Source organism: Talpa europaea (genome assembly GCF_964194135.1).
Source record: "Talpa europaea genome assembly, chromosome: 14".
NCBI lineage: Eukaryota > Metazoa > Chordata > Mammalia > Eulipotyphla > Talpidae > Talpa > Talpa europaea.
In genome coordinates, this window is record NC_140082.1 from 3,532,040 (window position 1) to 3,554,080 (window position 22,041).

The 22,041-nt window shown below is 46.3% G+C and overlaps 1 protein-coding gene across 1 annotated transcript in view; it reads right to left on the minus strand.

The window, feature by feature from the left end:
- Positions 1–10,362: 10,362 nt before the first annotated feature.
- The window catches only part of CCDC62 (coiled-coil domain containing 62), a gene marked incomplete at both ends in the record, with an annotated part of 29,028 nt that continues 17,349 nt past the window's right edge, over positions 10,363–22,041 (minus strand). The window contains 5 exons of the mRNA XM_084253172.1: positions 10,363–10,440; positions 10,535–10,660; positions 14,765–14,921; positions 19,486–20,160; positions 21,749–21,864. Of these exons, the coding sequence (XP_084109298.1) occupies positions 10,363–10,440; positions 10,535–10,660; positions 14,765–14,921; positions 19,486–20,160; positions 21,749–21,864 (1,152 nt within the window). The remainder of the gene's footprint in view (positions 10,441–10,534; positions 10,661–14,764; positions 14,922–19,485; positions 20,161–21,748; positions 21,865–22,041) is intronic.

Consider the following 22,041-nt stretch of genomic DNA (forward strand, 5'->3'; position numbering starts at 1 on the left):
CTCCTTTTTTCTGGCTTATTTCACTGAGCATGATCCCTTACAGCTCCATCCATGTTGCTGCAAATTGCATGAGTTTATCTTTTTGATTGCTGAGTAATAGTCCATTGTGTACATGTACCACATCTTCTCGATCCAGTCATCTATTTTGGAGCATTTGGGTTGTTTCCAAAGCTTAGCTATTGTAAATAGTGCTGCTATAAACATAGGGGTGCAGGTGCCCTTCGGAATTAATGTTTCTGTGTCCTTTGGGTAAATACCTAGGAGTGGAATTACTGGATCATATGGAAGCTCCATCTTTAACAGGTTAAGGAATCTCCACACAGCTCTCCATAGTGGTTGGACCAGTTTGCACTCCCACCAGCAGTGCAGGAGAGTTCCTTTTTCTCCACATCCTCGTCAACATTTGTTGTTGCTAGTTTTTTCTAATATGTTCCATTCTCAGTGCGAGACTTTTTAAAACAGCTTGCTTTTTAAATTATTGGCCACAAGACTGAAGTTTAAAAAAAATCACATTCTCCCAGGTGTATGCTGGCAAATGGTTATTTTGTTCCTGCCATCCTCAGCTTTCCTACCAGAATACAATAAGGTGTGAAATCACCCAATAAAGGTACTAAGGATTCCCTTTGATGAGGCAGAGTGATAACCCCGAAGTTGTCCCCAACTAGCATGTCAGTTATTCCTCACTGCCTGGCCCCAGACACTAGATGCTTGAAAGTTGTATTTGACAAGGTTCTCCTCTCAATCCACTAAAGAGAGAAATTAGGGCTGCCCTGGTGGCACAAGGGGTTAAGTCTCAGCACTATGAAACTATAGGCAGTCACTGCATCACTATCATCAGTTCAATTCCTGGTCAGGGAGCTGACCCACATGGCAAAACAGACCTCTCCTGTCTCCCCGCTGCTCCCCTCAGCAATGTATTTTAGTCCATCCAGCTGTTCTGATCCCCACTCCGTCTCTGGTGAGTCCTTTCACCACCACCCTCTCCGCAACTCTGGTCTGCACCCTAGCCCTTGTATACATAAATAATAAATAAATCTTTATAAAAGAGAGAAAAATTAGCATTGTTTAGTTCAATCCAATCACTGAAAAGCTTCTTTACCAGCGTAACAATAGCTAACATTTATCGAGTGCCAGCTGGCCAACCCTTTTATGTGTATTACCTCCTGTGTAATCCTTAGCACCCTCCTCAATAGCTATGGTCAAGTGAAGACTGCAATAAAGGTACCTGCTGACTTCACATCAGCTATTTCTCAGACTCCTGCAACAAAAAACAACAAAAAGCATGCAACAAAAGCAGCTGTCCTGTGAACGCTGCACGTTAACACAGCATCTTCTTTTAAACCAGCCCCCAACTTCTTTTAAATAACCCCTCTGGGCTCAGAACTTCTGCTATAGTGACTTAATGTTAGCAGCCAGCTACCACTCTTTTTAATTAAAAACAGGTCATCCGTGAGCCAGGCACTATGCCTAACATTTGCTGGGATCCTAGCTCACTGAACATCTCTAATGAATTACAACTTACCGGCCTAAATGTAAGATTGTGAACTACTGGAGAGCAAGGACCTCCCTGTCTTACTAAGTGCCCACGGGTGCCTGGTCCAGAGCAGTCTTCAACAAATGTGTGAGAAATAGAGAGTTGGAAAAGCAAGTAAACAGCCTCCCTGTTTGTTTCATTTGGACATGTGCCTTGGTTTTACAGAAGAGCGTCCAGGGAACACAACTCTTAATTTGTCAAACATCTTCAGGCAGGAGACCTAGTTCTACTACTGATTCTGTTGCTGGCTGGCTGCCATCAGAATCATGGTTACTGGTTATTTTGATGTATTGGGGGCTGTTGAATGCTTCCCCTGGGATATTACAAAGGCAAAGAGAAGAGCAACTGTATTTTGTGCTTGGGCTTACTGCAACGAACTGTGCTGCACGGCTGCCCTGCCTCGTTACCAGGTGTGTATGACTGATCTCAGGCTCGCTCTGTCCATCTTGCTCCACCCTCATCTATCAGGTCTGAAAGCACCTCAGGGCCTTTGCACATGCGGCTGCAATTGTCTGCAATGTCCCTCTTCTTCCTGTTTGCCTAGTTAGTAACTACTCATCTTTCAGCTCTTAGTTCAGATGTCATTTCCTCAGGGGAGCCTCCCTGGAACGCTCCAACTTGACCTACGCCCCTATTCTATGCTATCACAGTGACTTGTGACTTTATTTCATAGAACTTACCGGTTTTTCATCATGTTTGGGATTATTTGATTAAGATCTGTCTTCCCACTAGACTGTAAACAGGAAGTGAGTTTGCTTTGGTCACTGGGGTGTCTCCTGGGCCAGCAAAGCAGTACTTACCGTGCGCTCCAATCATTTTGTTCTTTTTGGATTAGATTTCCTAAGCAGGCATTTGGCTGAAAACCAGAAACCATCCTTCACAAACCCAACCAATGTGCCTTCTTCATCTGCTACACCACTCTCAGAGACCATTCTGCTTTGTGATCTACCTTGCAGGCTGCAGTCCTGACTACTGCCTGGTTTCCTAATCCCACCTTATTCACTCTGTGTTCTGTGATGTATGAAGCAGTGACTGATATCATTCTGTTTAAGGCTTTGAATCACAAACTTTCCTGAAAGGGGGACCCGAACAAAATCCTCATCAAATGGTTGAAGAGAATCGAACCAAACCACCCACGGTTGAGGCATCTAATATGAGGAAGGAAACCCTCATGCGGGAGCCCCAGCAGGTCTAGGACCGGTGGACCTACACAAAGTTTCAGCCTCGTCCACATTCCTGAAAGGAGCCAACTTTACCTCATACAGCCTCTCAGTTGCACACATTCCATTAGCACCTTTTCAATAAAACAGTTTTTAGTGTTTATGTATTACCCTGATCAGAATTTCTTTCTTTGGGGGTATTTCTAGTTCTGTTTAAAAGATCTGTTTACAGGGCCTCCCCTAGTGGCACAGGCGGTTGAGCGCCATGCTGTGAAGCTGTCCGCAGCCTCTGCAGTGCCCGTTCGATCCCGGCCAGCTGGCAAGGGTCCCATATAGCACAGCAGACCTCTCCTGTCTTGCCCGCTGCTCCCCTCAGCAATGTATTTCATCAGTCTGCCTGTTCTGTTCCCCGCTCTGTCTCTGGTGAATCCTCTCACCCTCCCACGCATCTGGCCTGTACCCCAGTTCTTCCATAAATAAATAAATCTTTAAAAAAAAAAGATCTGTTCACAAATTCTAAAAATAATCTTTTATCAGTCTCTTCTGATGGCTGAGATAATTTCTGCCAGGCAAATTGCACAATTCACTTGTCTTAAGAGCAAAGAATGATGATGAAATATAAACGCTAAAATATAGTTTTATCGTGCAACTATTTAAACACACACACCCCAAAAACAAAAGCAAAGGAAAAAAAATCAAACACTGACACTGCCTCTCTTTACCAGAAATTCCGGACTTATTTAAATAACAAGTTGATAGTATTAAGATTTGCCACTTTAGAGCCTCCCTGGTGGCGCAGCGGGTTGAGTGCAGCGCTATGAAGCTGTCTGTAGCCTTTGTAGCGCTGGTACAAGGCTGGCCAGGGAGATTCCCACATGGCACAGCAGACCTCTCCTGTCTCGCCCGCTGCTCCCCTCAGCAGTGTATTTCAGTCAGTCTGCCTGTTCTGTTCCCCGCTCTGTCTCTGATGAATCCTCTCACCCTCCCATGCCACTGGCCTGTACCCTAGTTCTTGTATAAATAAATAAATCTTTAAAAAAAAAAAGATTTCCCACTTTAACTAGAGTTGGTAAAATTCACAATAATGCGATGGACTAAGACAAGTTGTGGACATTATAATTCTATGAGCTAAAATGCACTTAGCCACAAATCATTTTGGGCTTTGTTCAAAACCCTCGAGTCCTGAAATAGTGCTACTTAGCACCAAATCAGTGTTCTCTTCTCACCAGGCACGTTAACATACCGCCAGGGACCTACCCTAAGAGGAGGAGCAAACTGAGCGTTTTGGTTCTCAGACGGGGAAAGTCAGCCCCGCTAGGGACATGTCAGGTTGCCTTCTTGGAGGCAGTGGTTGAGAATTGGCTCCACCTTTCCCAGCCTGCCTCTGCACAAGCTGGCCGCGGGAGAAAGTGGGCATTTATAAAGAACATAGCCAAGCCTCACCCAATTTCTCTTTTCAGCACCTGAGTTAAAAAGGCGAACTGAAGTGACTCCTGCACTCAGGAAACCATCTCTGAAGTCACTCTGAAACCTCTGAACAAAGAGGCATTTACACCGCACAACAGAATGCTGATATCTGCGTGCTTTAAAAAATCGGGTCCCATTCCTGCCTGGGAGACTAACTTGCCAGGCTCCGCTTCAAACAATTAACCTTTCTTATTCTACTCCTGTATGATAAAAAGAAATCAAAGAAAATTATTTTTCTTTACTATTAAAAATATTTTTTATTGACTGAAATTGATCAATTCTCTTAGAAGGGAAGGAGAGGTACATAGTATACTCTTTAAAAAATTACATTGTTACTTTACAAGCTAAAATGAAAGTGTTTTAGTCTTTTATGATAAAAAATGCATTTAAACTTGATCTTCCAGCAAGGTTTATATAAACAGATGGAACTCAGACAAGAGGGCTTCTGCTTGGCTTTGGCACAGGAGCTAGTCGTCAATGACGAGGAGGTATTTCCAGTGAAACATTTTATATCATACTGTTTTATGTCTATTTTACATGGCAAAGTCCAGAGCTAAAAATGCGAGCTAAAACACTTATCGCTCCTATATTTGAAGCTGGCGCTGATAAGCTATTGGTTATAATTTAAATGGATGCTTAGGTTTTAAACACTCAGATAGTCAAAATGGCTTTTTCTGTGCAGCGGTTCTCTATTTGATCTTCACACTGTTAAAGAGCTTCTCTAGTATTGAACCTTAGTCTGCATTGTCACAGAGACGTCTTTCTCTCAGCATAATTACAACTTTGTATATATACAAGGTGGCCTAATTTCTTATGCATGAAAAATATTTCTCATACATGAAAATGGTCAACCTGAAAACCAACTAAACATAGATATTTCAACATTAACTTTCAGTTTCTGCTCCCCTCGGTATTAGATGTTGCTAATGAAAGATCACTCTCCTCTTTTTGTTTTCAAGGTTTAGATATTGATGTCTGACTTCCACAGATGAAAAATGGCTTCTGCAGGACGGAAACACAGAGTCAAGAAAACCTGAATCAATAAGCGTTAGATTGTGTCTGAAAGCTCGTAGTCGCTAAAAAATTGAACTAGACATCCTGAACTTCACCAACATAAGTCACACAGAGTATCACAAATATGAAAATCAGCAGAGCGGGGAGGACAGGAGAGGCCTGGCGGGGGCCAGGGAAGAGGGCCCTCGGGCTTACTGCTGTCACGCGGTTCCTCAGTGCTGCCAGGTGCGCTGCCAACACACCTGAAACCCACACACCTTTTAAATCCTCAAACTGGATTCTGAAGAAACTTTGCAGATGAGATGCAGGTTTGACAGAAACACATACAGATCAAGGAAGCACTGAGTGAATCAATAAACCTCCTTTATAAAACCTGACACCCCCGGAGGAGACTTCTTCCCAGACAGACATTCAGCTAAAACGCTGAAATGTTCACTTACATACAAGTTCCGTATCTACTGTTCACTTCCTTAGATTGGAAGTCCTGGGCATTAAGAACGAGAACTTTTTGATCTGTATCTGTTACAAGTACTTGAGTTTACTCTGACTGAATCTAGAAGGTATGTATAAATGGGTCAAAGGGAGAGGGGACAGGTCACACAGTCGCCTGGTCTGGGCTCTACCTTCCCAAGCTCCCTAGTTACTTGTTACACATCCACTGAGACGTAAGTGAGGAAGCAAAGGCGACTTACCCAGCATCTCAAGGAGCACTGAAGTTGACTGCTGTTGTCTTCAGTTACTGAGAATGGTATTCTTTTGAGCTGACTCTTCTGAGAATTCTAAATCCTGCAAAACAACTCCCAAGTCAGTACCCAAGATAGGAAAACTAGAACATTCTTAATAAGACAATATACAAATATTGCAGAAATGCCTTTATGAAAAAAACCGGAGGGAGCCAGTGAAATACAGTCAGGGACTTCACGCAGCTATGAGGGAGCTGACCAACACCGCGGAGGCCCATGGGCTGACTCTCAGGCACGCTGGGGCCCTGTCGTCTCTGGTGGCTGATCTGGGGCTTCACTGCGTGTGTCATACCTAATGCTGGCCATCAGCTCATGTCCAGATAAAACGGGCCCTGTGAGCCTTCACACAGCTCTTAACAAGAACGATGGCCAACAGGAAAAGCCAACGTCGCTTTCAGTGTCCAGGGGGGTGTTAAGAAGAGGAGGAGGAGGAAACTGGGAAGGCGCAGGCAGACCTGGTGGTGAACTTCAGGGGCTGTGGAGCACAGCCCCTCTCAGCCTCCCCCTCCCTGTGGGGCCCTCGCTGGAGCCGGACTAGGGAGATTCTCAGAGCTTCTGGCTCACTCTGCTCAGCCCACTCTGCTTGACCCGCTGCTTCCTCTCAAACAGCCTCCTCTGCGTTTTATTATACAATCTGATATTTTATCCATATTTTGCAATCGGATGTATTTTATTTTATTCATTTCAAAACATTCTAGGAAGGGTCCGGAGACATTGCCAGCCTGACACAGGTAGGTAGGGTGAGAGCCCCGATAGGTCACACCAACAGTCTCAAATGAGGGATGAGAGTGTCCGGTCCACGTACTGACCCAAAGCCACGCCCAGCTTCCTTCCCCCCCCCCCCCCCCCCCCGCGGCTGCTGCTGTGGGCAGAGTGATGTGTTTCACTCTGGCTTCCCTTTCTTGCCTATTTTTAATTATTGGATTTTTAAGAAAGCAGTTAGTACACTGACATGGTTTGAAATAATGTATTTTCTGATTCCCTCTTGGACACATGTAGAATATCATCCTGCTTTTTTTTCCACTTAACAGCATATTCCAGAAACATTCCCACATCTGAGATCGCCCTTGTTCTGTTTAACAGCTCAGTAACACCCCATCCCGGGGCTGGGGAGCTACTCACGGGACTTCTCTAAGCTACGGGATGCTGGAGGGCTTCCTGACTTTGCTCTTGGAAAGGAATGCTGTCAGGCAGGAGCAGCTGTCCCTGCAGGAGAGAGTCCCAAAGTGACACCGCTGGTCAAAGGGCAGGTCCCCAGAACACACTGGGTGGAGGGACCCCCCACAATGCACGTTCCAGAGAAAGGCTCTGGAACAAACCCTGTCTATTTAGTAGCAGAGGGTGAAACCCTGTCAGGCCAACAGGTGCTTGCTCACTGTAAACTCCAGCAGCTTCTATGTAAGTATTTGCTTTTCTGTAGCCAGTTCTACCCAGTCTGCAGGACTAGAGGGGAGGGACTTATAAAGCAGGTTGCCAAGTAGATCTCTGCTAACTAAACTGTTTTCACACATCTCTGTATCAGTTAATAACCCACTGGAAAATATGTTGCATCTGGAGTCAACATTTCTTCCAACTGAATGGTGCTCTGGTTCTACTTCTGGAATGTTAAGCTGGAGATTTAACTACTTTTCTTTACCTGTGAAATTCTGGGGAAGTTTCCTAGCTCAAAAATTCTCTTAAATCAGTTTTCACCAACAAATAACTTTCTAGGAAAATTTTTTCAGGCTATATCTGAGGTCATGGTTTTGTTCTTTTCCTGTCATTTCCACTCAAGGTATTTACTGAGCATGCTCAAGAGTAGGTGCTGGGGGTGCACAGCCAGGGGCACCCGGGTAGGAAGGCTCCCAGGGGCTCTAGGAGGAGCAGGGAGACGTGTGCGCCTGCACGCTGATGGAGCAAACCCACAAACACACACACGGCCCTGCTCCGGGCACGGAATGGGGAGCGAACACAACGCTAGGCAGGGATTTAACATAAACCCCAAGAGAAAGCTGACTGAAGTCTGCGGCCGTGGGGACAGCAGGATTCTGTCAGGTGGGTTAGGCTGAAACACCATCAAATTCTGCTATAATTTGCTTTGAAAATGTGAATTTGTTTCTACACATCTGATGTATTCTGAACAATCTGAGCAAAATATGCTGTCTGCATGGTTGTGTGTGAATCTGTCCATGAGAAACACGAGGGAAACTAAGTCATGCCATCGAGGAATGAGTACACCATGCATACCCCCTCGAGCCTCCACTGCCTCCCTGGCATCACGCACCCCTCCACCCACATCTGCTGAGCCCCAAGGGCTCCTCCCACAACCCCAGGGCCCATGGGAAATCACAAGCTGCAGCCTCTGACACCCAGTGCTACATGCAAACCTCAGGTCCTTTTCAAGGTCAGGGGCTGCATTTACTTAGCGCTTACACTCTTCTAAACCCCTGGACACGTGTGAAACGTGACACGGATGGGGCTTTCGAGCACTACGAAACTGAGCCTGTAATTCCTGGGAGCCATGGGCTTTGCATTGTGTAGTGATTTTTAGCAACCCGCGTGTTGCCTAAGAGCAGAACTGTGGTTATCAAAATGTTAATCAAGGTTGTGATAGCATACTCTACTCTATTAATGCACTAAATGACAAGATCTAGCAGATTTAATATCCAGCAATTCTGAGGCAGTGCTAAGTATAAGTGATATTTTAAAATATCTGCAATGATGTATGAAGTGATTGGTGACCTCTGCGAGTGAGGAAGCCCCAGGTCATGGCCTGTCCCTATATCCATAATTGAAGAAGTGCTAAATTTCAATTAGGGATTAATAAAAATAAACTTGTCTAGGGTGGGGGTAAGGAGAGGTTCACCTCCTTGCTAAGTTTATTCCCAGGTACTTAATTTTTCCTGATGAGACTGTAAATGGGATTCTTTTCTTAATGTCTTTCTCGTAGAGTTCCTTGTTTGCATTTTGAAATGCAAAAGATCTTTGCAAGCTGATATTGCAGTCTGCCACCTGGCTGTGCTCATTTACTGTTTCCAAGAGTTTAGCTGCAGCCCCTTTTCACCTTAGTTTTTTGGTTAGGGATAGAAAAAACATTTCCTTCCATGACTTTCAAATATCTTTAACTACACACACAGCATGTCCAAGTGAAGTATCTGGAACCTTAACCTTAAAGCATCAGTTTGAAGCTCTTATTTTATAGATTAGGAAACTGGGGCCCATGTTTCATGGCATCAAATGCAATCTTCTTTTCTCTATGTATGTCAAGGCCATACAACCCACCAAGCATGTATATCATCGCTACTGAAATGCTACTACGCTCAGAAAAAGCAGCTAAAATGAACAGTGAAACACGCCCTGAAAGAAGCTTAGAAAATTGCTCTTTTGTAATCCCTAGTGAAATAACATCTCCATAATAATAATCTGTGGTTATCACTATTTAGGAATGATCTAAATAATAGCAGTTATTATTATTTAGTTCATTAAGTGAACTTTAGAATTTTATGCTATGAAAGTTCAGACTGACAAACTCTTGAACTTGCCCATCAAGCTTCACAGCTACAAGTCAGTCCATCGGATGTTCCGATCCTCCTGAAATGATGGGATGCGACGCAGGCAGCGTCACCAACGAAGCCGTCCTGCCAGACAAGCAAAAGCCCCAGCCGACCCTGTGTCCGATCACACGGCTGGACCTGACACCAGCGTGTGGCGTGCAAGGGCTAGAGGACGGGTGGGAGCTCAGTGAAGACACAGTGGCAGATCCAGAATGCGGGAAATTCTATGGGACAAGAGGCCCAATTTCCTGCCACAAGCGACTGGTATCTACCACAAGAAATGGAGAGGGAGGGAAGGGAGGGAAGGGAGAGAAGGGAGGAGGGAGGGACACAGGAGAGGGGAGGGGGCTGCCAGTGACTCAGGGAGCCTTTAAGGGACACATCTAAATGCAAGGTCGGGAGGGGAGGGATTGGGGTCAGAATGGGGGGGGTTGCAATTGTATGGGGAATATAAAAATAAAATTTATTATTTAAAAAAAATAAAATTTAAAACAAAAAAAACAAATGCAAGGTCGGGACCTTGTTTGGATATTGATCTGCACAGAGTACAAAGCCACTTTTGAGATAAAAGGGGAAAACGCAATGAGGTCTAGTCATGAACGAATTATTGTTCATCCTGTTGGGTGTGACAATGTCATGAGCGTTTTTCAAACGTCCTTATCTGCTAGAGGTAAGTGAGGAGGTACAGATCTTCCGTGATGAGTGAAATGCTAGGATGTCCAGGTTTTGCTTGAAAATGCTTCAGAGGAAAACACGTAAGGACGGGGGGAAGTTAAAACAAAAGTGGCAGAAGGTAAGTTGAAGGTAAGTGATTACACTATTTCACTTTTGATTGTTGCTTGAAATTTTCTGTAATAACAAATCCCCAAAAGTTTATATTTATATGATTAGAAAGAGGAAATTGGGGAATGTTAACGTTTGAATCTGGCCTTTTCCTCCTCCTTAAAACCAGCATGCAACCGCTCTCCCTTGAGACCCAGCAGCAGACTCTGTGTGGACAGAGGACGGCGGCCCTTGCCCCTGAGATGTCCAGGGACACTAGGGGCACCATGCATGAGGTGGGAGAGGGAGGGAAGCGTGTACCTTGCGGGTATTGCCCAGGAGGCTCTCCGAGCTGATGGGGAGCAGCGTGCTGAGCTCCAGATCCGTGACCATCTGACGAGACTCTGCCAGCAAGCGCTGAAGCTTGCTTGTGGGAGAAAAGTCATCCTGGGAAGAAAACAGCGAAGGTTGGTGAAACCGGGAGGCACTCTTAGAGCCTTGATGTTGACAAACACCATGTGACAAACGCAAACGGTGACCATGCCTGAAACCTCTGACTTTCAGGAATCACAAAGCAAAAGCAGGCCGTTTAATACTAGAACACCCGAATTGGACTTAGAACATACAACTAATTAAGTGACATCCGTGTGATAAAGAATCCTAGTGACGTTCAGTCTCCTAAGTCAACTCTGAGGCATAATTACCATGTCAAAATACTTGCAAAATGCAACTTTAACATGGAAGACTTGTCCACTTTAAAATATATGGGAAAAAACAATAAACATGTGGAAACGTGTACGTAGTTTAATTTTGAAATAGGGATCTGAATTTTTAGCATGTTAACTGCTCTCAAAAGCACCAACACTCATTTTTTCATTAAGAGAATTTCTAATTTTTCACGAACAATAGAAATTGACCCGGATCTAGAAGATATTAAAGAAATGATCAAACACACATGGAGACAATATAGGCATGCAATGTCAGTGCTACCTTAGAAAAACGGCTGCAGTCATTGAAAGGGTGTTACCTCAGAGCTAAAAAAGTAACAGCCAACATTCCTCCCCATATTTATAGCTTTAAAAAAATGAACAACCCTGAGGTGCAATTGGCAATTAACTGTGCCACGAGGGGTACAGCCCAGCGAGTTTTGACGGATGTACACACCTGAGAGATCATCCCCACGAAGGACAGGCTCCCCCCTCCTCCTGCGCCCCTACAGGCCCCACCCTGGCAGCCACCAGTCTGCTGTGTGGTCAGCACTGTGGTCCCCAGAAGTGCACATGGCGCGCTCACAATTGTCTGACTCCTCACTTGCTTGTCTTGTGTTTGCTGCGCTGTTGTGTGCTGAGAAATTGTACAGACACCACCGTCTGTTGGTGCATGCCTGGCTGGCTCCAGCATTCAGCTGGGAAAAAATCAGTTGCTTGAATGTCTGTGCACAAGTCCTCACGCGGGCATTTTCTGTTTCTCCAGGAGAAGGAGAGCTGCGTCACCTGGCAGGTGGTTGGTTGACTTTTTTAAGAAACTGCCAAAGTGCTTTCCTATGAGTTTGCACCATTCACATTCCCACCAGAATCCACCGCAAGGGAACTTCAGTTGCTCCAGACTCTAGACAACACTTAGTAGAGTCAGATTTCCCATCTCAGAGATCCCAAGAGTATGAGGTAGTGACGCGGTTTGACTTGCGCCCCCCGTGAATGACTGAGGCCTCGCCCGTCTCCATGGGCTGACCTGCCGTTTCAGTGCAGCATTGTTTTCGATCGACACGGTAGTTCTAGCTGATTATCCGAGCCATGGAGACAATACTCTTCAGGTGTGGTTGCAATAGATCTTTGAATTACTCTGCCAGTTTTCCCTCTCTGCACTATAATCACATAAAGAACGAACATTCCCCAAATACCCACATAGTGCCAGGTCCTACACGATCTCATTTCAATCAAACAACTGTGATGCTATTGTGGTGTATTTGCAGGTGAAAAAACTGAAGATCAAAGAAATAAAATAACATCACTAAGATCACTGAGCTAAGACAAAGCAAAAGGGAATCTGAACCTAAATGAGTCTCAATCACAGCCCCATCTCTCCGCCAAGGGACTCCAAAGGGAGATCAGCCGACCTGCAGTTGCTTTGAGAAGTTGTAATGAAGACCCTGCTTATGACGAAGACCTTCACAGCCCCAGGGAGGATGCAGAAACAAGCCCACTTCCCATCAGTAGGGGCTGAGACAAAGAAATTGTGGTTTATTCAATCAATAGTCAAAATGATGAGACCAGGTCTGTAAAGAGCAGGGACGAATGGCAGCAAAGAGTGGCAGGTGGACAAATCACACTGCAAAGGGATGAAGATGGTATTTGAAACGCCTACAAAGCTCGTGTACATATTTTTATGTAATCGAAGTGTAATAGCAGGCATGGAAGCCTCCTTAGGACAGGGGTGGGGGGCCGGGTGTGGGGCCCACTATAGGGTGAGGTAAAAAGTATCAGGCTTTTCTGCCTTCCCGCCTTTAGGATGGATGAGGGAACCCTGTGGTCCCAAATGCATGCCTGATGGCGGCACCTGGAGTAGGGTGTGGGCCTAGGTAGATGGGATTCACCAGGGCTGAGACTGGGCTTTTAGGGGCAGCGTCGCGGGGACGCCCACAGAAGCCAAGAAAAGAAGCAGAGAAGCAGAGAACCATGAGAGAAGCAGAGAGAAGGCCGGAGAGCCCAGAAAGAGTGAAGACTTGCTGGGGGCTGGGAGGTCTGTCAGCCTCCCGGCCCCCCAGCACCCCTGCCTGCCGTGTGCCTGGTAAATCCCAAGAAAAGCCTGCAAAAGCCACTGAGGGCTCCAGGACTCTTCCTTTACCTGGTCTGCTGGATCAGAAAACCTGCTCAGTGACCCTTCCTGCCCCTACACCCACCCTTTACCTGTCACATCTATTTCAACAAGAAAAATAAAGCAGATGTGGCACAATGTAAGTGTTAAATCTGAACATCAGGGTACAACTGCTGGTTACCTTCATTTCTGGTATGTTTAAAATATTTATTCATTAAGTCAATATATTGATCACCTGGGAGACGTGAAGGACACCTTGTCTAGAACTGAGCTATAGGACATTTAAAAACAAGTTCACTTTGGCTTTGGCTAAATAATATAACCTAGAAAAGAAAACACTGACCCATGGGCCCTGGCCCTCCAGGGAGTGAGAATGATCAATATACAAATAACCCAGCAGTGAAGAGGTGACCAAATCTCACAGGTGAGAAAACCAAAAGATGGGCTATTAATTAAAGTCGGTCTTTCCCTAAATCAAAGGATCTCGAAGTTAAATGCACATCAGAATCACCAGGAGGGCCTGAGACTCGCCTCCCCACCAGGTCAGGCCAGGTGGGCCCGTTTGTCCGGAGAACACACCCTGAGAACCATGCCTCCCTGAGAGGCGCGCCCCTTCTCTTCCTTTTCTTCCTCAGGCTCCACAAGCCAAAAAAACATAATAAGGGAATGAAACTTTTTAGAGTAAATTTGGTGAATTAAAGCTTATTTCTCCTGTTGATTATTTGAAATCAGAGGGTAGGTACATTGACCTTTCTTTTTTAAAAAAAAAGGAGGAAAAAAGACTCTGCCTTACTTTGTTCAAAAGTTGTTGATCATTTTGTTGTTCTTCTCATCACTTAGCCTCCAGGAAAGCGCCCACCCCTACGCAGCTCCTGAATCTTTTCGCAGTGACGACACCAAATGACCGCGTGCTGGAGGGACACAGCCCACTCCGCGGGTCCCGTTCATGGCCTTGCTCTGGGTTTCTCATTAAGGGAACAAAGATCTAAATGTGCTAGTCTCGGACCTCCCTGGTGACGCAGAAGTTAAAGTCTCAGCACTCTCAAGCTATTGGCAGCCACTGTGGCCTGAGTTCCATCCCCGGTCAGGGAGCTGACCCACAGGGCGCAGCAGACCTCTCCTGTCTCCCCGCTGCTCCCCTCAGCAGTGCGTTTCAGTAGATCCACCTGTCCTGCTCCCCACTCTTGTCTCTGGTGAGTCTTTCATCCCCCCCCCCCCCCCGCACCACTGGCCTACACCCCAGCTCTTATATGCATAAATAAATAAAAAATAAAAATCTTATACAATAAAGGAATAATTCTTTAAAATAAATCAATGTGCTAGTTTCCTGCAAAGTCACATAATTCTGTCAGTTGTACACCACACAGTCACCAACATGTGTTCTCCAGAGAGAAATGTTCGAATGTAAGCTCACCAGCCAACACGTTGACCTCGTCTCCCTGGTGGCCGCTCGGGGGTGAGGGTGTTTGGAGAAAGGAGGGGCTGGCTGGGCCAGTTGGGTAACATATTCTGGGTGTACATTTCTGTATTGTTTAATTTTACTTTACTAGGGGAAAGTATAAGTTGCCTAAAGAATACAATTGGGTGTCGGGGGGAAAGGTTTGCCTTAAAAGAACCTCAAAGTCTACAAAAAACCAGAAAACCGAAGAATGGCCAGCATGAAGGGCAACCCTGGCAGCAGGGCCGCAGGCGGTGAGAAGCCTGGCGGGTGCTGCCGGGCCATGAACTCTTACAAACCTTCTCGCTGGGCAACGTGGTGTCTTTGTTGATTGCCAAAATCCTAGGTGAGTTAATTTTATCAGAGGAAGACTCCGTCCCTATCAACTTCTCATCCTCTCTTGAGGGAGGTTTTGAAGAATCTGAAGAGTGCGAGTTCTGGAAGGCAATTAGCTCGCTGAGAATAAAACAAACACAAAAGACATCTTAAGTCCCCTTTCCACACAGACACTGCCAGCGCTGTTAGACTTCAAAGTATCTGAACGGGACCAAAATATAAAGTTGTTTTCTTTTTTTAAAATGAAGAGACTCTGGTTTGAGTAGGATATTAGAGATTTAAACAGAATGTTTGAGGAGGATATTATAAATGAATGCCTCGTCTGCAGTAACAACTGAAACACAATTCTTAAAGGGTTAACTACAGAATAAAAATGTCACTCAACCTCCCCATCCTCCCCCCAAAAAAACACAAAGAAAAGAAGGTTCAGGAGACAGGCTCATCCAAAGGGGAGGGGGAAATGAGCACAGCAAACAGTTAAATTTGCAAAGATGGTCGGTCCTGCCCATCTTCAGGTTCCGCATCTGGGAACTCAACTAGCCGGGGATGGAAAACACCCTCTGGGCTGGGCCTCTGTTGCTTGCTGGGGGTGTCTGTGCTGAACGTGTGCAGACCTTTTTCTTGTCATTAGCCCCTAAACAACCCAGTGTGACAGCCTCTTACACAGCACTGACCCTGCATTAGGTGTCAGAAGTAACCTGGAGATGGTGTAAAGTGCGGGGGGGCCATGGGGAGGTTCTGTGCAAATTCTACGCCATTTTACAGATGGGACTGGACACCCACAGACCTGCTGTCTTGACGGTTCCCGGAACCGTCCCCCAAAGGTGCCCAGGGCAGAACCCACTAGGCTTTTGGTTTGAGAGACTGGTTCTGTTAGTGGTTTTTAGAAGTCCCCCCAGTGACAGGCTGGCACTGTGGGACTCGCGGGCTCTTCTGTAGGTCGCAGGTCCCTCGGTCAGTCTGGCTTAATGGCTAAAGGCGTCCTGGTACAGCCTGGGGCCACTGCGAGGCCCCCAGGCCTAAGTGAGTGCAGGCCGGCCAGGGCTTCTCCCTCCACAGGCCTGTTTGTCAGATGCAACAGCCGCTCAAATGTGAACATTCTAGTCAGATGACACAGACGATAATCAGATGGTAAACACAACAAGGAACACTGACGCCTATCTTTGGAAAAACTGAAAAACAGGGTCTCCCCGGTGGCGCAGCGGTTGAGCGCTGGGCTGAGAAGCTGCCCGCAGCCTCTGCAGCGCCGGTTCAATCCCCGGCCCTTGGCAAGGGTCCCACATGGCGCGCAGACCTCTCCTGCCGTGTCCACTGCTCCCCTCAGCAGTGTACTTTGGTCCTTCTGCCTGTTCTGCTCCCTGCTCTGGCCTGGTGAATTCTCTCACCCTCCCGCGTTTCTGACTGTACCCAGTGCTTGTATCAATAAATAAATAAATCTGGTTAAAAAACAAAAACAAAAAAACTCCTGAAAAACAGAGCCTCCCCTGGTGGCGCAGGTGGTTGAGCGCTGCGCTGTGAAGCTGTCCACAGCTTCTACAGCGCTGGTTTGATCCTGGCTGGCCGGCGAGGGTCCCACATGGCAAGCAGACCTCTCCTGTTGCGCCCGCTGCTCCCCTCAGCAGTACATTTCGTCAGTCTGCCTGTTCTGCTTTCTGCTCTATCTCTCGTGAATCCTCTCCCCCTCCTGTGCATCTGGCCTGTACCCCAGTTCTTGTATAAAAATAAATAAATAAATCTTTAAAAAAAAAAAACCTGAAAAATATCTTGTCTACTTGGTCATGTATTGGCCATGCAATGTACGTGCTTCTGCTGGCTGAACACGAAGTCACAGCGATTCTTTCAAGCGGGGTGGTCAAAAGGGCCTTGGGAGAAAATTCTGAATTTATTTATTTTAATTAAGTAATTAATGTATGCATACAAGAGCTGGAGTGTAGGCCAGAGGTGCTGGAGGAAGAAAGGATTCACCAGAGACAGAGTGGGGAGCAAAATAGGTGGATCCACTGAAATACACTGCTGAGGGGAGCAGCGGGGAGACAGGAGAGGTCTGCTGCGCCATGTGCGCCATAGCGGTGATAGTCCTGAGTCTTAATACTTAGGCCACCGGGAAAGCCCCAGAAAATTCTTAATTTATTTATTTATTTTTTTTATAGAGGCATGTTTTTATTTATTTATTTATTTGTTTGTTTTGTTTATACAAGCACTGGGTACAGTCAGAAGCGCGGGAGGGTGAGAGAATTCACCAGAGCCAGAGCGGGGAGCAGAGCAGGCAGAAGGGCCGAAGCACACTGCTGAGGGGAGCAGCGGGCGGCAGGAGAGGTCTGCGCGCCATGCGGGACCCTCCTCCGGTGGCCGGGGAGCAGCCGGGGATCGAACTGGCACCACAGAGGCTGCGGGCAGCTTTGCAACCCAGCGCTCAACTGCTGCGCCACCGGGGAGGCCCAGAAAATTCTTAATTTAAACTTGAATTTCTTTCATGTATTAAGTTCAGTCTGTGCCCACTGTGCTCTTAAAACTACCCAAGATGAGCTCTTCCCTAAACAGATGTGTGTTTGGGGTGAGGACACACCACCAGGCCCTGTGGGATGGACGAGCCTCTCAAGAAGAGAAGACACAAACAGCTGACATTCAGTGTGACAAGCGATTTTTTTTTAATTTTGCAACTGACAGAATAACCATCTGTATGATTTTTTAAATGACTCAGGCTTCTGAAAGGACCCAAGAATAATCCAAATAATGTAAATACCAGAAAGAAATTCGAATCACAAAGTCCTATGAAAGTCAATGTGATGATTAAAAGAAGGCTCTCAATATAGAAACTCCGTCCTCATCTGTAAGACTGAAGAGCTAGGTTGGATTTAAAAATAGCAGTCATCACTACAGCACCACTCAGCCACAAGACTCAGCAATTCTGACAATGAACAGAATAATGCAGCAAAAGCTAATAGCTAATCCATTTTCTTTTCTGAAAACAAAAACAAAAACAAAAACAGTAACTTTTGGGCCTCCCTGGTGATGCAAAGGATTAAGCATCAGCACTATGAAGCTATCAGCAGCCTCTGCAGCACGAGTTCGATTCCCGTTCAGGGAGCAACCCACATGGCACAGCATACCTCTCCTGTCTCCCCGCTGCTCCCCTCAGCAGTGGATTTCAGCAGATCCACCTGTTCTGCTCCCCACTCTGTCTCTGGTGAATCCTCTCATCCCCGCACCTCTGGCCTGCACCCCAGTTCTTGTATGCATAAATAAAATCTTAAAAAAAACCAATAACTTTACTGTTTGCTAACTATAAAGATTCTTTCTCTTGCATGATTTTACAAAACATGAAAGCCTGGGGAAATGTGGAATGTACACAACGGCAGAAGCAGCTGGCTGTGAACCTAAGCCTGGTGGCCCTGGAAGAGGGCAGAGGGCACGCCCACCTGGGGGTCTAAGGCCAAGCCACCCAGATGCCCACAAGACTGAGCAGGGGTCTGGGGTGAGAGGAATGTCCCAGAGCAGCATTCTACCTGTAAAGTGAGCTGCCTGTTTGCTTTAAACAGAACATATTTGCCCAACTCATGACAACTGGCAGCATGACAAGACCTTTGCCTCTGAATTGTCCCAGGTGCAGTATTTCCACTGGTGGTGAATATGGTCTCTGCACAATCAAAGGCTGACAGGCAATGATGCAATGAACAACGGAAACAGCTTATCTGCTTTGTCAAGTGCCTGCCATTCTCTTGCATCTACAACTGATTCTGTACATGCTGCCTCGACTAATCTGAAGCTGAGTCTCTGCAGGTGTCTGAGACCCGCCTTCTGTTTCTAGACTGTGCTGGGCCCCGGAGCCTAGTCCCCATCTCTCCCAGGGGATGCGTGGAGCTCAAGAAGGATGCCCGTGCGGTGGGCACACTTGCTGCCATCAGGATTTGGTTGTGGAAAATCCTGACTTATCTTTGAAAAAAAACTTCCCTGGTTTTTATAAATGAAATTGAACATGTTTATTGAAAGTGTTTTTGAAATGAGAAGAAATGATAAGAAAATAAAATTACTTTCAAGCTGACCATGTTTTTGTAAACACACATAGCTGTGACCCTCCTTAACCCCTCCTCCCTACTTCAATTTAACAAAATTATATTCTGCTTACTTGCTCAGAATCACACCTGAAAATGTCATTGCATTGTTACACTTTTTAAAAATTATTTTTAGTGGTTGCATGAAATTCTGTTCTTTGAATAGATAACTTACTAACTTGTTTGTTCTGTTATGGATAGTCATGTAGGTTGTTCCTGATATTTCACAATCACAATAATTTTATGAATCACAAATATGTGCAGGTGTGATTTATAGGTGACACCGATAATATTCCTAGATATTAGTCAAATCTGCATCAGGGTCAAATCTGGTAGTCATGTTAGTAAAAGGGTGGAAATTCCCCCCTCCTGTCCTTGTGCCCCCCCTTTGCCCCTCTGCCTCCCCCTCTGCCCTCTTAACCTCTGAGCCCTCAGGATGTTTATTTGCACCCATTGGTTTCTGGAAGTATTTTAGGATAAACAGCTGTCTTAAATACCACTTGTTTGCAAACACAGCTTCCCATCTGACAGGAAGGTGTGACAGGCAGGTGTGAGAGGCTACTGCGGGCCCATCTAGGTGAAGTCCTGAAGGGAGCATCCCCCGGGGGCTTGTGACCTGGAACATTACTGACCTTGTCGAGTTGTATTTTGTTCCACTGCCATTTCCTGAACAAGTGCACACAGATTTGTGGCGAACAATTCTTTGCATCTTAGGAGGCTTGAAGAGATTCATCCAATCCACATCTGACACGTGGCCCGGGGCTTCGATGATGAAATTACTGGGGTGGCAGCATGTGGCGTCACAAGTGTCGATTTCACCCAGACTCGCTTCATTTGTATGGTAACAGGAGACTCCGGGCCTCTCCATGTGATCCTGACAGTCAACATCCAGCTTCTCTGGTTGTCTTGGACCCAAGCAGTTGACCAGGCCCAGGTAAGCGCTGACGTCATGCCACTGCTTTTCATCGGGGAGAGACGATTCAGACTTGGCGTGGATCCTGTACAATGTACTCTTGCTCTCGGGCTCAACCTGGAGATTCCCCCCCTGCGACCACGGCTTTTGCTTCTCCGCTAAGTCTTTCGTAAGCAGAGATGAGATGGCAAGTGCACTTTTTTCCCCGAATGAATTATTAACCTGTAGTTTCTTCTCTTTGCATATATCACAAGAGCTCTTATTATTGCTCCTATTTTGCTGACTCAACATGGTCTCTAATTTTTGGTCCTTAACCAGTGACTTCTGACTTTTGTCCCTCTTAACATCAACTTTTGGGTGGATATTTTCCAGGTCTGATAAACACATGTCTCTGCTACAGTGGCAGGACAAAAAACAGAAGTTAAAAGATACACATACTATCATCCTAGACACTTCGCCCAAACCTCATTAGACAAGTTAAATCCTAGTGAGACCCTTATCTAGAACGAAAAGAAGGCATTAGATTTACTCTTCTTCAGGGCGCACCTCCAGAAGTCCCTCCCACACGCACACAGTCACTGTCCCTCCCACTGGACTCCTTGAGCGTCAGCGTAACCCCACTGTACACGTTTTCCAACTAACTGCACAGTGTATTTCCTACAATGACGTGTGCCCTAATGCCGCCAGAGCCGGCCTCCTCATCTCGACAGAGCCAGCTTGCGAGGTGCCTGGAGCCTCCCCACCACCACCGGTGCTGCCCTCAGCGCCTCAGGGCCACCTAAGTATTTGCTGGCTGCGCAGCTCCTCCCCTTCGCAAGGGAAGTGAAGCAGGAATGAGGGGTGGTGGGGGTCAAGGCCGTGAGATGGAGGAGCAGATGCCGGTGTGTCGGCCCCCCACCCCCGCACCCACGGCTCTCTCGTATCTGCCGGGTGTTTCTGGAGTTACATGTTGAAAGCTAAGCTAAAGCAAAATGATGCAGTACATAAAATAAAAGTTGCTGCACACATGTGGTGAGCCTTTGAGTGAAGCGTCTTCGAAGGTTTTTCCCATCACATGTGTTCAGGCCTTCTGACCCGTATGCTGAGTTCTGGTCCCTTGGAAAACTCTCTACCCCCACCCCCCACAATGGGATAAGCAATTCCTCGTCTGAAGTAAAAACCTCCACCTATTTAGCCCAGGAGCCTCCTCGGGCTCCTGCCTGCAGGGCGTCTGAGTTGTTCTATTTCTTGCAGCAGCAGCAGCAGCAGCAGAAGCTGGGACAGATATGGCAGCAGCCTCAGAAGAGCAGCGGAGCCAACAGCAGTGTGGCTGAGCCCCCCACACTGTCTGCCGCCATCGAGGTACAGCTCCTGCCACGCACTCCTGCAGCTACTGGTCACAGCCTTCTGAAGGCCAAGGCCCGCATGGGGCAAGTCCCTAATCCCTGTCCTTTTCAGACACCTTAGAGAAGCACACTAAATTTAACTGCAGAACAGTTAGAGGCTTGTTAAATTATTACACCCCTCATCTATTTATATTTTAATTTTACAGAAACCAATTTAATTCACACAGGGCTTATTATAGGTGAGGAAAGCTGTCTCCTCCTATTGTAAGGTAAAATGAAGGTAAGAGCAGAGTGACCCTGAGGGGAGCTGAAATCCTACTGTTCTGTGGGGCAAAGGTCCTGTGTGTCCTTACTCCCCTATTCCTCACCCAGGGCCTCAAACCCTGCAACGTGCTGAATGAATGAGTCACCTCTGCAGTGATCATTAAACATGCTTAATGAAAGTCCTTTATCACGTGGCTAAATGAGGGTCACACCTGAAATTCTAAGGTCAGGTCTTAGAACGACAACTCAAGGTTATAATAATTGTTAGCGCACATATATTCATTCCTCCTGTACTGGGGATAGCAGCAGGCACTGGCCACAGTAATTAATAAATATTGACAGGATGATGGAATGAAATACAAGATGGCATTAACAGCATCTCACTGAGATTACCTGGATTCCAAAGCCTTTGATCCCTCCACCTTTGAGTCATAGATCTGTATTAATTCCTGAGAATTTTCCATGTTGAAATTAAGGAACTGCAGATCGCTCTGTTGCTTTACGTAAATCTGCACAGACATTGATCAGTGAATATAACATGAACAACAAGCTAAACCGAGCCAGCAACTCGGCCCTTCCAATTGCTAAGCAGCCAGGTCTGCTAGTAACAAGAGAAATGGGCTAAGGACGTTTGCACTTATTTTTCCGAAGTTAGTCCCAACGCCTGTTAGTTTAACTAGTCTCTT